General features: G+C 35.8%; 1 protein-coding gene across 1 annotated transcript in view; it reads right to left on the bottom strand.

Moving 5' to 3' along the window:
- The window catches only part of LOC150108434 (mitochondrial intermembrane space import and assembly protein 40-B), a 45,007-nt gene extending 27,029 nt beyond the window's left edge, over positions 1-17,978 (bottom strand). Inside the window, exons 1-2 of the mRNA XM_090415845.1 lie at positions 17,805-17,978; positions 7,304-7,393 (exon numbers count right to left, since the gene is read on the bottom strand). Of these exons, the coding sequence (XP_090271971.1) occupies positions 7,304-7,393; positions 17,805-17,826 (112 nt within the window). The 5' untranslated portion in view covers positions 17,827-17,978. The remainder of the gene's footprint in view (positions 1-7,303; positions 7,394-17,804) is intronic.
- Positions 17,979-18,080: the final 102 nt, after the last annotated feature.

The following is an 18,080-nucleotide window of genomic DNA, read 5'->3' as shown; positions in this document are numbered from 1 at the left end:
TACTTGAGACTGCCTGCCATTCAAGAAGATTAGCCTCGTATTTTGTGTTGAATACTATGGCTACTCCTTCTTTTCCTTGATTGTCATTGCCTGAATATAACATTTTGTATTTATTGCTCAGAAAGATCTCACCAGTTTTTGTCTTTTTTGTTTCAGTCACCCCTATAATGTCGATCTGGTACTTATCTAATTCCTCAGCTAGCTCCATTTCTTTGCGATTCAGGCTTCTTATGTTGATAGTACTGATCTTTAACTCTAGCGATGTTGATTTCAGATTTGTTCCAGTAGCTGACTTTTCATTGTTCACCCTGGTTCCCTGGCGAAAACAATGGGGGCCTTGTTTAACCGGGCGACGCCCCAGCCAGCATGAAATTTTGTCATGTTGTACCATCATTTTTTATTTTGGTTTAACCAATAAGAATACAATTTGGTTGACTAAATCCCACATTGCCTAATACAAGTATAGAAGAACAAATTTTAGAAGCTCCTCCAACCAATGTCCAGATGCAAGAAGCTCTATGAATACTTTGCCGTGGTATGCAACACAGAGCGACTAACTTCAAAAGGCATTATGAGTATAAGCAATTTATTCATGAACTACTATATTCAAAGACAACACTAGACAAGTTTTTAAAATAAATTTTATGTTGTTGCTTATTAAAAAAGTTGTTTATAACAATAAATTAAATAATGTTCATAACAATAAATTGAAATAAATGATGCCATTATTTATATCCTTGCTATCAGCCGGTTATTGCTATCGAAAAGCGACTGTCCCAAAGTGATCACAATAAGTGGCGTCTACTGTATTATTATTACGTAACACCTCCATGGGAGTCGAAAGGCTCATCAAGGGAGGGCACCTACTCTACAACTCTTCATCTCCACCAACTGCAACTACCTTCATCATCTACACCAATGCCATCTACCACCAACCACCACTACTAGTATTTTCACAGACAATCACAAACATCCATGCCCATGGTGGGATTCAAACCCGAAGCCTTTAGGCTGAGAGCAGATACACTAACCACTCGGGCCAACACCAGGCTGGCAGATCACATAGAGATAAAAATAAACAAATTATACAAAATACACAAAACAAACAACTCATATTTATATAAAGCAGACCGATACATTGGGCGAGTAAAATTTTTTTTTTGTGGCTAGTAGATTTAAGTTATACCCGGGGCAGAGCTAACTACTACCAGATGCGTCCCCAGGTGGCGGATCGGGGAACAGCCTTCAGATATGGAGGTTAGCTGCGATATAAGCAGAGCAATCTGGCGAATAAGCAGCCGTGGACCAACAGCGACTGAGCTATCAGGGCGTGGGGGAGCAGAAGTGGCAACTCTGTCTCACTTAAAACCTCACAAAGCCCAATGACAACTCGGTGACATGGCGAGTAGTGCCGCCATTAAATAAGTAACTGCAGGGGTCACCGCCCCTGACATTGGGAAGCAGCATTGTCAGTACTGATACAAGGTTGAAGTCAAATGACGACGGAAAAACTTGTGATCAGAGATTTGCAGATGGCAATATGATTATATTGTGTACGTCTGTAATACTGCAGAGCAGAAAGCAAATGGAGAAACTACTGCTCTACCTTATCTCCAGAACAACCACCATGGCGAGCAAACCCTTACAATTGGCCACAAGTTCCCGGCGTCCCTTAAATGGGACAGGGGTGCGAAGAATCTCCGGGCTGAAAATGGTGTCCACTTTTAAAATTGCAACTTGGAATGTCAGAACTCTGTATGAAGCTGGCAAATTAAGAAATGCCACAAGAGAAATGAAGAGGCTGGGCATCCGGATTTTGGGAATTTGCGAGACAAGATGGCCAGGATCTGGAAAGTGTCAACAAGATAATATGACAATGTATTACTATGGGAATGATGAGAACAAACATCGACATGGTGTAGCTGTAATAGTAGATGAAGAAATCAATAAATCAGTAATAAATTGGATTCCATTTTCTGAAAGGATAATGCTGTTACAGCTTAAGGGAAACCCTTACCATAGTTAACATAAATATCATCCATGCTTGCACCCACAGCTGACAAAAGTGAAGATGTTGAAGAGTTTTATGAACACCTAAAAGAGATTAAAAACCTAACAAAGAAACATGATATAAACATAGTGATGGGTGACTTCAATGCAAAAGTGGGAAGAGGGGGTGATGGAGAAATTGTTGGCAAACATGGGTTAGGCACCAGAAATGACAGAGGAGATCGCCTAGTTCAATTCTGTCAGGAAGAAGATCTAACAATAGCAAATACCTGGTTTAAACTTCGACCCAGAAGACTGTACACTTGGAAATCGCCTCAAGATAACCAACATAATATTGTCAGAAATCAAATTGATTATATACTGATAAATAAAAGATTCCACAGTAGTATAAAGAGTGCAAAGACTTATCCTGGAGCAGATATCTCATCAGACCACAATCCCATAGTTGCAGAAGTACGTCTTAGATTAAAATCAGCTAAAAAATCACAAAAGAAGAAAAAGAAAATTGATGTAGAAAAACTGAAAGACCCAAACATAAATAAAAGTGCCAAGACACAGCTTAACCTGCGATTACAACAGATTAACATAGAAGAAAATAAAAGTGTGGAATCTCTTTGGAATAGCTTAAAGAATGCCATCGTAACAACAAGTATTGAAGATGTAGGTTATGTGAATAATATAAAACAACAGGAATGGATGACAGATGAGATTCTTTCTCTTATTGATACAAGAAGATTGTATAAAAACAAAGACCTAGCCAGGTATACAGAAACACATAACATCATCAAGAAAAAAATAAAAGAAGCCAAGGAAAATTGGATGAAAAATTTATGTACTGAAATTGAACTGCTTCAGAAACAACATGATAATTTCAATCTGTATAAGAAAATCAACGAAATTTCCAGAAAACTGAGGAAAAAGCAAATAGTGTCTCTAAGAGACGAAAATGGAAAAATAGTTCTAGAAGAAGAGAATTAAGCACAGATTTGGATAAAATATGTAACAGAACTTTTCAATGATACTAGACAGAAGCCTATAAATATAAAAGATAACATTCAAGGACCAGCAATCATGAAATGCGAAATAGAGAATGCTATACAAACAAGTAAAACAGGAAAAGCCAGTGGACAGATGGTGTGCAAACAGAATTTTTAAAATTAATCGAACCAGATAACATCAAACTTCTTGAAAAACTATTTAATAAAATATATGAAAGTGATGAATTTCCATCAGATTGGCTCAAATCTACATTTATCACTATCCCAAAGAAACCCAAAGCGAATTCCTGTGGTGACTTCAGACTTATTAGTCTAATGAGCCAAACATTAAAAATATTTTTGAAAGTAATTCAGAATCGCATTTATAGAAAAAGTGAAGAAACTCTAAGTGAAACACAATTCTGCTTTCGGAATGGTTTTGGTACTAGAGAGGCCCTTTTCTGTACCCAAATATTGATACAAAAATGCAGAGAACAACAGAAATCTGTCTTTATGTGTTTCATAGATTTTGAAAAAGCATTCGACAAAGTCAGACACACCAACTTAATAGAAATCCTTCAACAAATAAGGCTAGACGAACAAGACATAAGACTAATAACAAATCTGTATTGGAATCAGTCAGCTACCGTTCAATTAGACAACATTACCACCAGTGATATTAACATCAAAAGAGGAATGAGACAAGGATGTGTGCTCTCACCACTCCTGTTCAACATATATGCAGAGGTAATCTTTAAAAAAGCATTGGAAGAATGTCCAGAGGGAATCACAATAAATGGAAAGATTGTTAACAACCTACGATATGCAGATGACACCGTGCTAATTGCAGATAACATTATGGATCTCCAAAAACTCATTGACAGAGTATACATAGAAAGCCAAAGAATGGGAATAAATATAAACATCAACAAGACAAAATACATGATCATCAGCAAACATCCAGCCTCATCAATGAAACTGACACTCAATGGGAAAAATATTGATCAAGTGTCAAGATATAAATATCTTGGTTGTTGGCTTAATGAACGGTGGGATCCAGAAATAGATATAAAGACAAGGATTGAAGTTGCACGGCAGTCCTTCATGAAAATGAGAACACTATTCTGCAATAAAGACCTAAACATGGAAGTCAGATGCCAAATGCTGAAATGCTACGTGTGGTCTATTCTGCTCTATGGAGTTGAAACATGGACATTGAAGGCGACAACCATCAAGAAAATCGAAGCCTTTGAGATGTGGCTATACAGAAGAATGCTAAAGATATCATGGACAGAAAAAATTACCAATGAAGATGTCTTAAAATCCATTGGCAAAGCTAAACATCTTGTACAAATAATCAAGAAACGAAAAACATCATATCTTGGACACATCATGAGAAACAGCAAATACCAACTTCTACAAACTATTTTGGTAGGAAGAATTGATGGCAAAGGAACTAGAGGAAGAAAAAGAATATCATGGTTTGACAACATCAAGACGTGGACAGGAAAGAGCAGCGCACAACTGCTCAGATTAGCACAAGAGCGCGGTTTGTTCGCCAAGATGGTCGCTGACCTTCGATAGAAGATAGCACAATAAGAAGAAGATTTAAGTTGTATTTCTGAAGCCCTGTACAGATATTTTAAAATGTACCTGAGTCATTTAAATAGTTAGCTCACAACAGGATTAAGTGTTGTTTTTCTTCTGTTTATGGCACTGATAGTTTTGAGACTATCCCTCCATCTTTGCCTCAGTCTTTCTCAGTATCTCTTTATCTTTGTTATCCTTTTTTTTTTATATATCCTTCATTTTCGGAACCAATCATTTATTGATTATATTTTGAATTTTTTCTTTATTTTATTTGTGTCTTTATCTTGTTTAATACTTCATCTGTTTTTATCTCTATATGATCTGATTTCTTCATAGATTCGTGTTTTGTTTATTTATATTCTCATTCTTCCAAATAAGACTATAATGACATCTAGATATCCTCTGGTTCTCAAGAGAGTTTTTTTTGTATTTTTTAAATATATCTTGTGTTTATTCTCTTCAAAAGAAAATATCATCAAATACCTGGTATGTACCATCATGTGGTGTAGGATACTACCCAAGGAAAATTTTCCTCTAAATTTGTGTTATCAGTCAAGAGTAAAATAATGTGAGATCATACATTTTGGTCGTCTAAGGAACTTCTAATTGCATCAATCTATCTAGATTGAGGTTGTTCTCTGAATCTTTTCCCTCACATCAAATATCTAATGCCCAAATCTTTCCTTTCCTATTCTGCTTAAGTGAGTATACCACCTAAGGTTAGCTCTGATCACAAATTTTTTAATGCTAACAATGTTAAATCTTAATTTTTGTCTTTATTTTCAATATGATTCTATCATAAGTGCCATATGACCACTTAATCTAATTTTTTTTTTTAGAACTGTCATAATTGTGGTCTCCAGTTATTGATCAACGACTTTGTTTCTAACCCAGCTCTCAGCTTTCATAACATAAAACTGTCTGCTATGGTGTTTAAACTGTCTGAACACCGTCTACTATTTTACAGTTTTGACTAAATTCTCTCTTATGCTAGATAAATTTATTCAGCTGACCCCACACCAGCCTTACTGATTCCAACGTCTGTTTCCATATTTATTTTTTCATCAAATATTGTACCTACATAGCCAATATGTTTTATTGTTCTATAGATTCTACATTCAGATGGATTTGATGTTTTGAATGTTCTAGACTATCTTCATAATTATTTATTGCTAATTTCATGCATGTCTGCTAGAGCAGTTATACTATTTAGTTAAGCAATCCTGCAAAGTTGCACCTGATTTAAATTAAGAGTATAATATCATCAGCATAAAGTAAACAGCTAAGATTAACATCTCCAAGTTCGATATCATGCTGAATACCACTTTCCTTCATAATGTGAACTATATACATGAATAACAGTGGAGATAATGTGCACTCATGTCATACACTTGATTTTACAGCAAACCATCTTTCTATATCTCCTTGCTCAATATCTGTTTTCAAGTCCTGTTTCACACAGTATAATCACAATGTCTGAACTGCTTCTCTCTTGGCACTTTGTCATACACCTTTTCCCGATCTACAAAATTTAAATACAGATCCCTGTTATATTCCCATTATTCTCAACTATTTGCCTTAAATTTAAAATCTGATTCTGAAAACCTCTATTTGGCCTGAATTCCAGCTTGTTCTTCTTTAAGTTTCCCTTCCACTATTTTTCTTAGCATCTTCAGCTTGCATAAATCTTACCTAAAATCCCAGCGAGGAAATTCGTCTGTAATTCTTATATTCACTTTTATTTTTACAGATGGGAACCATGAGATCTGTACTCCAATCATCAGGAATGTCACCCTGACTAGGCCTTCTGAATTATGTAGTGAGCTACTGTAAAAGTTTTATACTACCATGTTTGAACAATTTCAGATGAAAACTACTCCAGCTGTCTTTCCACATTTTGCTTTTTAATGGCTTGTTTTTACCTCAAGTATTGATATGTACACTTAACTACATTCCTCTTGAATATTTCCTGATTCTGTTCTGTTACTTCTTGTTTCATTTATTTCAAAGTAATTGCTCTAGATATTTAGAATATCTTTTCTTCAGTTTCTAGGCTATCTTTACCATCTTTGATTTCTTTCACAGTACCTGTTCCTCCATTTTAAGTATTTCCAGTACCCTCCAGAACAAAGATGTGCACAAATTCACATTTGACTTTGAGTTTGACACAAAAAAAATATGCCTTTCATATTTTTTGTGTCTTCTCACGTGAATTTATTCATATCTTTGTGTTCGAATATGGTATTAGTAATGACTAATCCATGTCTTGAACAGAAAATACAGTATTACTTAACATAATTAGCTCTGCTCTTTTCTCCAAATTTTTTCAAAATATTTCTGTATGTATGGTGTTCATTTCCTACTCTGCTATTTAGACATATTTCAACAAGGACAGTTCTCCTTTTTCTTTATATCAGTTACCTTCTCAAATTACTTGAAAAAATTCTTCTGCTGCTTCTTTAGTAGAACTTCCTGTGGAACCACAAGCACAAATAAGCCTCGTTCTTCAATTTCTCCATTTTGATGTTTGCCTACATCAAAATGCTTCATGTCAAATGGCACATCAATGCATTTTTAATTTCTGAAAAACTAGAGGGTAAGAAGAAAATGTTAAGCTCATATTTGAATTCAGCACATTAAACTTAACCAGAGTTACCTACTTTGATTCAAGATACAACAAAACTCTTCAATTTATTACTCTGTGTAATATATATATATATACTTGCCTCTTGGTTCATCATTCTCATCCTCCTGTAAAGTCACTGCAGTTGGTGTTTCATGATCTTCTTTTGTAACAAATATTACTTGATCTTTACCTAAATTGAAAAATAATATCAATGAGCAGAATATATAGATGACTGTATTTAATAAGAACAAAATTTCAAAAATGCATTATATAAAAAAATTCATTTGTTATAAATGTTATTTCCAATTTTCAAATTCAGAACCTCAATTTAATATTAGTGATAGCAATAAAGTTTGAGCAATGAAGATCAATTTGGTAACAGTGCAACTTATCAAAAGTGAAACAGCTTCAGCATAACATGCAACTCCTCTGTTGTTATGTTTCAACAAAAGGGGCTTGATGAAAATGAGTATTACTATCTACAGTGCATGTGTTTTCTAGCTGAGACAAATGCCATTTTGATCTTCTAGATGAGTTATACGTCTGATGAGACAACTGTTGCCTGCCAGAAGCCTAAAGCAACAGAAGTCCTGTTTAGGTTTCCAAGAAGAGGAGCCTTGGGTTAAAGATGTTCACTGTGGGTGATTTTCTTAAAGAATAAGACAAACATATTGTGGATGCAATAGTGAACACTAGAGCAGTGCCCAACAGAACTAATGATAAATCTTTAGGAGATTAAATGACCAGCTTAATATATGATCTTGCTGTCCACTTCCTCTTCTATAAGGGCTCTCAACTGATAGTAAGTGATAATGATTACTTACCACCTAGACTACATTATGGCTCAAACAGGCTTTGATCTCTCTCTCGCTCTGCAGAAAACAGCAGCACATTAAATTCTATTATTATTATTACCCCAAGACCTCATGGAGTCAAAGACTGATCTGGGAGATCATTTTATCACACACACACACATCTCATCATACCGTGTCTTAAACACACTCAAACTCCTAGCAAACATGACACTCTCAGGCAAGGCATTCCAATCATTCACAACTCTGCACGAAAAAACCTGCCTCTCACTCCCCCAGATCAGTCTTTGACAACCTATAACAACCCCTTACCAACTTGTCTCTATCATATCTCCCCTCTTCCTCCTGTCCACCAGGCTCTGCAAATTACATCTTCTCAATCTTTCCTCATACTTGACATTTCAGAGGTCAGAAACTACCTTAGTCAGTCTCCTTTGGACCCTTGCCAACATCTCTTCATCCTTCTGAAAGCTCGGTGACCAAATCTGGGCACAATAGTCCATGTGTGGCCTAATCAAAGCCTTATACAATGGAACAAGAATCTCCCTACTTCTACACGTCAGTGTCCTCTGCATCATTCCCAGAAGCCTTTGTGTTGTCTTCACAATTTTGGCTATGTGTCCCCTAAATTTTAGATCCTTATCCAGTATCACTCCCAGATCTCTTATTTCCTGTACCTCCAACAATATATTCTCACCAAGCATAAATTCTGCATCCCATCTTTGTTTTCCAAATTTTAAAACCTTACATTTTGCAACATTGAACTCACATCCCCATTTCCGTGCCCAATCACTCAATTTATTCAAGTCTTCTTGTAAGGCCACAACATCTTCACTGCTCTTTATGGTTCATCCCAACTTTGCATCATCTGCAAACAACTGAATATCTCCATCCAAATCTTCACCAATATCATTAATATACAAGTTAAACAGTAATGGCCCTAAAACAGACCCCTGAGACACTTCACTAGTGACTTTCCTTTTCCTGGGTATCGCACCCCATACAGAACTTGTTGATACCTATCAGATAGCCAGTCTCCAATCCAATGCACTAATCTAATATTCAACCCCCATCTGCTCTAGTTTGACTGTCAACTTATCATGAGGAACTCTATCAAAAGCCTTTGCAAAATCTAAGTATATTACTGTGTATCATTCTCCTCTGTCCATAAAAGCAGTCACCTTATAGTAATAAATAGATTACGAAAACATGACCTCCCTTTAGCAAATCCATGCTGTCCATCAAAGATAATACCATTGTTGTCAACCCAACTCTGGATCCTAGTTCTCACAAGCTTCTCCAACAACTTAACCACAACACCTGACACACAGATAGGCCAATAGTTTGATGCTCGAGTTTGATCATCTCCTTTATGAAGTGGCACAATCTTGCCCTCCTTTTCTCCAATCAATGTCACCCTTCCATAATCATTCTTTCTTTTGCTGGCTACATATCGAAAGAATTCCCTAGGATTCTTTTTGGCTTCATTAGCTAACTGCTGTTCATATTCCCATAACTTTTACTGCAAGAACTACAAACAACAAAAAAAGGTTTCCCTTTTGGCGTGAAGTGGGAGATACCTTTGACAAAAACACAACAAAAAATTTCTGTCCATTTACAACTATATACAGGCTCAACGACATAAATGAACTCCACACTTCCAATTAATCATAAACCCCAGTTTTCTAATCCTACCAAAATCTCAATTATCAAACTATCTCTCAAACTACATAATGTATTCCTTCTACCATAAATGTGAGTGTTTGTATATTTGTATGCTCATTACATGGCTGCAGAGAACTATCTATAGCTTCAGTCCTCCCCTTTGTATCTTCGACTTGAAATTTCCTTGTTTCATACCATCAAGTTTGTTTGTCATCTGTATACTCCCAAACTATATCATTCAGAACTTCAACTTTCTATCCCAGATAAATGATTTTTCTCTGGTGTCAAAATTTCTAAACAGTGGAGTACTTGAGTATTTCTGAATACTTGAGCACCCATACTAATTTCACAGGCAGGGCTAGAAGAATTAAGCATTTGCTATTTGCAGTGATTTAACAAAATGTTTATTTATCCACAGAATAAAAACCAATCCTTACTATTTTCCTACCACTCAATTCTTTCTTCACACCTATAAATCATAACTGTTCTAAATGCATTGTAGATGTCATATGCTATGTGTAACCGAGTCCATAACTTGAAGGTTTCCTCTTCTAAGAAATATCCTTCTCACCACCACTCTCCACTTCATATCATTTGGTGAAACTGAAAGAGTTGCAAAAGCAATCAATATAGGGAGATTTCATTTTAAAAAAGACCAAAAGCAGAAAACTTCTGTGATATCCGAGCATATGTACTCTTATGTTGATTATATTTGTAAAAATAACGGAAACAAACCACCAGCACAGACAAAATTAAACAATAGTTTAATGATTTCATATTTCATTTTACCTCTTCTTTCTAATGTAAACATTAGAAAGAAGAGGTAAAAGGGAAGAGAAAGAAATATAGGATAAAGGGGAAAGTTTTGTATGGTAATGAAACCATGTTTTTCAAGTTATTTTGTATCCAAACACAAGTAGTACAGTAATAAGTAAGTGTACAACATTATTTATAACAAATTAGGATACATTACAAAGGAGAACAGCTTAAATTTGAGAGGTGAATTATACAGGGAATAATAAGTAAAATATGAAAAAAGAAACCATACATAAGTTATATACAATAAATATGTCAGATGATCCTCCAGCATCTTGCACAATCAACTGCTCTTTCTGTGCAGGATATAAGATCCTCTTTTGTGCAAGGTGATTGAAGAAAGGGACAAGAAAGAAGATGTTCCATGGACTGGGTTGTCCCACACTCACAATTATCTGGTTCAGTGAGGTAGCCCCATTTGATGAGGTTTTGTTTGCAGCGTCCTGTTGTTCGAAATCTGTTGCGGCTTTTCCAAGTATTCAGTCCAAGTGGGCACCATGTGGAAGATGTTCAGCTGTTGGAATACCAGTATTATTCTCAGGGTATAGTGTAAGCCATTGTTGAAGTCTTGTCTCTGGAGAGTTTTTAGGTGGTTCGACAGTTACTAGGTGCAGGAACGAGAGTAACAGTTGCTCTCGTTCCTGCACCCTGTTAGTACCCATTAGGGGAAGCTAAAGCTGCTATCAATCAAACGCAGGTGATCAAACTAAAATGTTTTTCAAGTGCAGATAAAGGATATTAGTGATGCTGTTAAAATGCAAGGAAGGAAAATGAAAGAACTGCTTGTTTTGGCAGGGGTAGAAATGATTTGAAAGGTGACAAAGTATTGAATGAGAGACAATAAAAGTTACTAGAAAAAATGAAAAAGAAGAGAACACTGTACGTCTGTTAGTTAAATGTGCAGAATGTGTACAAAGCATAGCATACAGTTAATACCAAACTACAAATCTGTTCCACATGAATGGCTTTGGGTGCCTGGAGAATGTTGTTCAGTGAAAAACCAGAAGTGCAAAATTAAGGAAACTAGGGCTACTGGTAGCGAGATACAAGTGGGTATGTGTACAGGCACCCTTCAGGTGTGTAAATGTGAAAGAATTATATATTAAAAAAAAAAAAATTAAAAAAAAATAAAAAAAATAAAAAATAAAAAACAATGAGCATTTCTCAGGTCTCAAATTTGAATGGGACTGTCATTACAAGATGCAAGAAAAATATGAAATTTTTTCCTCGTTAATCGATGCTCAACTTCACAATTAAGTACTCTCTAATTATTGAGTAATAATTAATGAAAAGGAATAAAAAGTGTGCTGAAATATAATACCAATATGATGTTTCATTAATTTTTGATTACTATGGGATCCAGATCATAACAAGTAACGAAATCTGACAACAGATAAATTCAAATGCAAGACAAAATCAAGGGGCTCTCCCTTACTCATCCAGCATGCAGTCTATGTGATGATCAGTTGTACTAATAAGCAGCACATTTCCTAGATTGACAGTGGCTTCAACAATGTGGATGAGAAAGCACCTTGAATTTTTTTTTCTTGCACCCTTATTGCTGTGTATATGGAGGAGGAGTTCCCACTTCCAGGATGACTAGTTTAGGATAGTGCTCAGGCAGAATGATATGCACCAGATCCAGTTGTTGATATTGTTATTGTTGTACGGGCATCTACATGGAGTCCAAAGGCTCATTGTGAGAGACCCAAATTATCCACACAATCTATCATACCTCTCCTTGATTCACTCACAACTGACTCTGACAACTCATTCCATTCATATACAACTCTTCAAGCAAAAAATCTAGTCCTCATAATCTAGTCCTACTAATCACACCTGTATTCAACTTCCAGGGATGACCCCCTTGTTCTGACCCCTCCAGCTGGAACATTTCCCCTGCATCAATCCTATAAAACCCTTTAAGCAACTTAAATGTTTCTATCATATCCACTCTTTTTCTCCTATCTGCCAACTTCTGCAATCCACATACCCTCAATCTATCTTCACAGGGAGAATTCCATGGACCACTCACTTTCTTGGTCACTTGCCTCTGAGTCTTCTCCACTACTTCTTCATCCTCAAGAAATCCAGGAGACCAGACTTGAGCAGTAATCCACATGTGGATGTATCAAGGCCTTATAAATAGGAATAACTTCCTCATCTCTACTTGTTAATAACGTTCTTCAACACCAAAGTAATCTTATGGACTATCTTAACCTAAATCTCTAGCTTCGTCTATTTCCTGGAGTACAGTGCCATCAATGTGATACACAGCTTGTGATCTATTTATCCCAAAATGCATAACTTTACATTTCTCCACATTAAATTGACACCCATTATCTTTTGCCCATACTGACATCCTATTTAAATCATTGGTATTATTTCTGTGAAAATTAATTTGTTACTTCTCTAAGAAAATATTATTTTTATGGCTATTTAGCCTATTTTTGTTCAGGAGTGCCCCATTTCATAATGTCATTGGCTTTTTTTTACTCAAATTTTAGGGCATTACTGATGTTTTATATAGACAGATATATGAAGAATATATATGAGAAATAATTTGGACATACCTTTGTAGGATGTTGTTGGCTGTCTTCTTATTCAGTGGCATCCTAGCATGTAATGATATACATTCATCTGCTGCTAAAAGGAAGGAAGCATGATTGAAAGGAGGGGGGGTTGGAAAATGTGGGGGATAGAGAGAGGTGAGAGAATTATTGGTGAGGCAAGGGTGTGTGAACTTTTTGAAAAACCTGGTTTTTTATATTATTAAAGATGGGCAGAGAATACTTTGGGAGGGGATGAAAATGAAAATTTTTGGGGAAGGGGAAGGATATAATGGGATAAGATCCTCCCCCCCGATTCTCTCACATCTCTCTCTCTCTCTATCCTCGCATCTCCCCCCCCCTTCCTTTCAATCATACTTCTTTTTAACAGAAGATGGCGACATCCCGGCACACACCGGGATGCCGCTGAATAAGAAGACAGCCAGCAACATCCTACAAAAGGTATGTCCAAATTATTTCTCCTATATATTCTTCATATATCTGTCTATATAAAACATCAGTAATGTCCTAAAATTTGAGTAAAAAGCCAATGACATTATAAAAGGGGCACTCCTCAACAAAAATAGGCTAAATAGCCATAAAAATACTATTTAAATCATCCTGCAAGCTCTTCACATTGTCTTGATTAACTATTACTCTACTTAATTTGCACCTGAATTCATTTGGCATCAGGAGCCTGGAAAAATTACTTCTTGGTATGAGACCTAATGCAGAGTCAGGGAAAGTAGATCAAGGAAGGAATGTGAAAAATGTGTGTGAAGGATCAGTTATGGTATGCAAACATGATAAAGATATGAATGTCTTTGAACATGGTCATTATTATTACCCAAGACCTCATGGAGTCAAAGACTCGTCTGGGATGTTATGTATGTGGCAAAAGGGTGGAAAAATATGTTTTGGGTTCGAATCTTTTTGAGTAGGGAGGGAAAAGAGAAAGTTCTAGAACAAGACCAAATAGACTGCATATCTAATTATAAGAATAGGCCAGGTGGGGCAATTTATTATGTCTATATGCAAATGCCAGAAACATCAGAAACAAAGGAATTGAATTCATTGCGTTACTGAATATGATGAGGCCTAAAGGTTGTTGCTATTAGTGAAACCTGGTGGATTAAGTGTAATGGGTATACTATTTTAAGGAATGACAGAAGAGCTAGAAGAGGAGGAGTACTACTAATGATATCAGATGACTGAAGTCCAGTTAGGGTAGAAACACAAGAAAACAATGTCCCATGTAGCAGTGAATATGAATATCTGGTGTGAAGTGGAGATTAACAGAATGAAATATATGGTGGGGGTGTTGCTACAGACCTGGTGGCTCAATTGAAGGGGACAAAGAAATGCATCAACAATTTAGCTTTATGGATGACTAATTTTCCAAATATTGATTGGGTAAAAAAGAAATCTCACGATAGGAAAGAAGAGGAATTTACTGAGTTGTTGCAAGACAATTTTCTCAAGCAGCATGTGAAAGAAGGAACTCTAGGTCAAAGAGCGTTGGATTTGCTCATAGCATCCAAAGGAATCTCTGTCAAGAATATGGCTATTTTACCACCAGTTGGTGATAGTGATTTCTTGGGAAGTATCTAATTATGTTGATGCTCCAATTAGAATAGGTTACACACTGAACTACAAAGCTGTAAATTATGATCAACATAGGAGAATACTATGTTTAGTCCCATAGTATCAGTTACTGAATGGGAAAAATGTCGTCAATACATGGGAATCGTTGAAAAAGTGCTTAAACGAGGCAGTATCTGAACGTATCCCTAGTGTTCGAAGAATAAATAAGTTGGAAGTGAAATGGATGTGCAACCTTATTAAGGAAGAGATCTACAAGAAGATGATGATGATGTGGAAAGAATATCAGGAGAATAAGAGTGAGAGTAGTTATGAAATATATAAAGCTCAGGCCAGAAAAGTAATGAGTATTGTGCAGAAAGCTAAATTGGAGTATGAAAAGAAATTGGCCATGCAAGCTAAAGGCAATTCAAAAAAATTTTATTGTTATGCTGCAAGCAAAAGAAAGAATGAACATGAAAGAATAACTTTATTCAATACAGATGATACTTGAGATTTGGAAGCTAATGAGATTGTTCAATTAATGAGTGCTCATTTTGCTAAGATATATCAACCAGGTGTATATAACAGGGTGCACATTGGATGAAGAGTTAGAGGTTCATGAAAATGAGGTGATGAAATTTTTCGGGAGAGAACATGGAGTTTCCATGGAAGTTAAGTTTTCTCACAGTCAAGAAAGGGATAAGAGCTAGGTTTTTCTCTCACAGAGCAATGAGTGAGCGGAATAGTTTGCCTTTAGGGGTAGTGAGTATATCTAGTGTGAATGAATTTAAGTATGATAGTTGTGGTTTGGATGATTTATACTTATAGCCTTCCTTGATGAGTCCTTGACTCCCTGGAGCTTAGATAATAATAATAATTTTGCATCATCAGCATACAACTGAATATTTGCTTTCGGTTATTTCCTATATTTTTTATGTACAAATTAAACAGCAATGGTCCCAGCACTGAACCTTGCGCACACCATTAGTCACTTGTGTTTGCCTTGATTCTGCCCCTCCATATACCACTTTTTGATATCTGTCCAGCAACCACCCGCTTATCCACTTAACCAGTGCAATATCCATCCCCATTTGTTCTAATTTGCATAACAGAGTTCCATGTGTTATTCTGTCAAATTCCTTTGCAAAATCCAGCAGAATCATCATGTAACCATTTCCTTTATCCAACTCTGCTGTTACTCTATTATAAAAATATAGTAAATTACTAAGGCATGACTGACTGACCCTTCACAAAACAACATTGCCTCTCATACAATATAATATTTTTATCTATCCATTCTTGAATTCTCATTTTGATCAATTTTTCTAGTATGAATAGATGCCATTAGATTTGTAAATGCACCTTTAATAAATGTATTCAAGGAAAGAGAAGTATTTAAGCTTTAATATGAGTCCTTGGAAATGTGTTCATAATAATAAAATCTGCTCTTTGAAATTCATTCAATACCATAATAAAAGCTGCACCATTACTAATTATTTAAAATGTCAATCAAGTACTCATTTCTAAATTGCAGCCAACTTCCTTCTCCGTACAGTAAACACCATTATAACAATTGATTACTAATAGAGACTACTAAAAAATCCTGACTAAAGACTCTCTATAGGTACAATGTTATAATACAAACTTCACTACTGCAAACTATCCACTATAAAATTTGCAGTCTCTAAAAACTAAAACCACTAACAATGTTTGTGTTTGCTAAAGTGAGAGATGACTGTACTTGACTTGCCTGTTTGTTTTTTTTTTTTTAAACCCAAGATGTTTTTGAGATATTTTTATTCTTCTTATGACATTTTTCTTTAGTCAGATGGGTGGTGTAAAGTTTTGTGCTTAAGTTGTTTCTTTTGGGCTGCTAGTACTTTCAATTACCATAAAGGCAGAGAATTATTTCAGGGCTTCATAGAAATTGTGCTTCTCTTGAAGCAACATTTCCATATATCCTACTTGTTTGGCTGAGTGGTTAGCATATCCGCTCTCCAGTCAAAAGGCTGCGGGTTCAAATCCTGCCATGGGCATGGATGTTTGTGATTGTCTGTGAAAATATTAATGGTGGCAGTGGGCAGGTAGATGACATTGGTGTAGATGATGATGGTAGTTGCAGTTCATTGTAGTTGATGGACTGAGTGGTGGAGACAGGGCATTATAGAGTAGGTGCCTTCCCTCAATGAGTCTTTGGACTCCTTAGAGGTATCGTTAATAATAATAGAAAGATAATGGGTCATCATCTGAGGTCTGTATGAGATAATATTACACTTTAAGAAACTAGCTGTTCAAGACAAGCTCTTTTTGTCGATAATCAATCCGTTCACATTAATGAAAAAATGTCCAACATATTCCTTCTTGATCAAATGCTGTTCCACCTGTCAACTGACTGCAAAATAGAAGACTGGTAACTTTTACTACCACCTAAAGATCCCAATGTTCTGTGTACCCACCTCTCCTTAATTCCAACTACATTCATTTTCTTCAATTTCCTCCTCTATTATCCCCCCCCCCACCCTCAAAAAAGAAAGATACTCATCCAGCTATGCTCCTATGCTTTTAACACTTGGCCACCAGCAACAGTCACCCACCAAATCTGAAGTGTGTGATTTTTTGCCAGCATGCCTTGTGACAATACCATCAGGAAAAATTAGCATGTATTTCTAATGCTTCTTTGGCAGCATCTCTAAATGAGACACTACTTGTATACTCAATGAGTCAATAGGTTGGATATTTATCCCTTATTATCCACCTCAAAGAATGCCACTATATTTAAAGCCAGGTTAATTCCAAGGACCACATATAATTTTTAATAATCCATCTGTTTTCTTTTTCCTTAAAATTGACATAGTTCTTAAAGTATCTTTATCAAAGATAGTTTCCCAACTACAAATAACACAAAAACAAATATTTTTACCAAATGGCTGAATACAATACAGTAAAACCGGAGAAAGATAAAAGAAACCAGTGAAAAACTAAATAAATGTATTCTTTATTTAACGTTCGGGAGTAAGAAATCACCATAAACACAGCATTAAAAAGTAGTTATTTACTACTATTGTACAACTCGTTCTTTTTAATCTTTACTAGTGTTTTGAAATTATGCTAACTTGACTGTCGGTACAAAGTAAAATTTGAAAATCAGTGATGCAAGACACCGCTTCATACATACCCATTTGCCGGCAATAAGACATTATCTTGGAGACAGACTAGTTTCAGCAATTACAGCTCAGCGAATGCTATTATACCAAATTTATTCTACTTTATTTGATATAAGCTCACAATTCTTTCGAATAACTACAATAAATCAATACAACATAACGGAGAGTAATACCGCTCCAGTTTGCACATGGAGTACACATGGGCAGCCATTGCTATCGAAGCAACACCTCCTGCTTTAAAATAAAATAAAAGTAACCCATAAACTATCATTTATGAGCAATTAAAA

The sequence above is a fragment of the Typopeltis vanoorti genome, chromosome 3, assembly GCF_054136105.1.
Source record: "Typopeltis vanoorti isolate ZY-2024b chromosome 3, IOZ_Tvanoo_1.0, whole genome shotgun sequence".
In the NCBI taxonomy this organism is placed as follows: Eukaryota; Metazoa; Arthropoda; class Arachnida; order Uropygi; family Thelyphonidae; genus Typopeltis; species Typopeltis vanoorti.
Note: the sequence above shows the minus strand (reverse complement) of the source record. Positions and strands in the feature narration are given on the sequence as shown.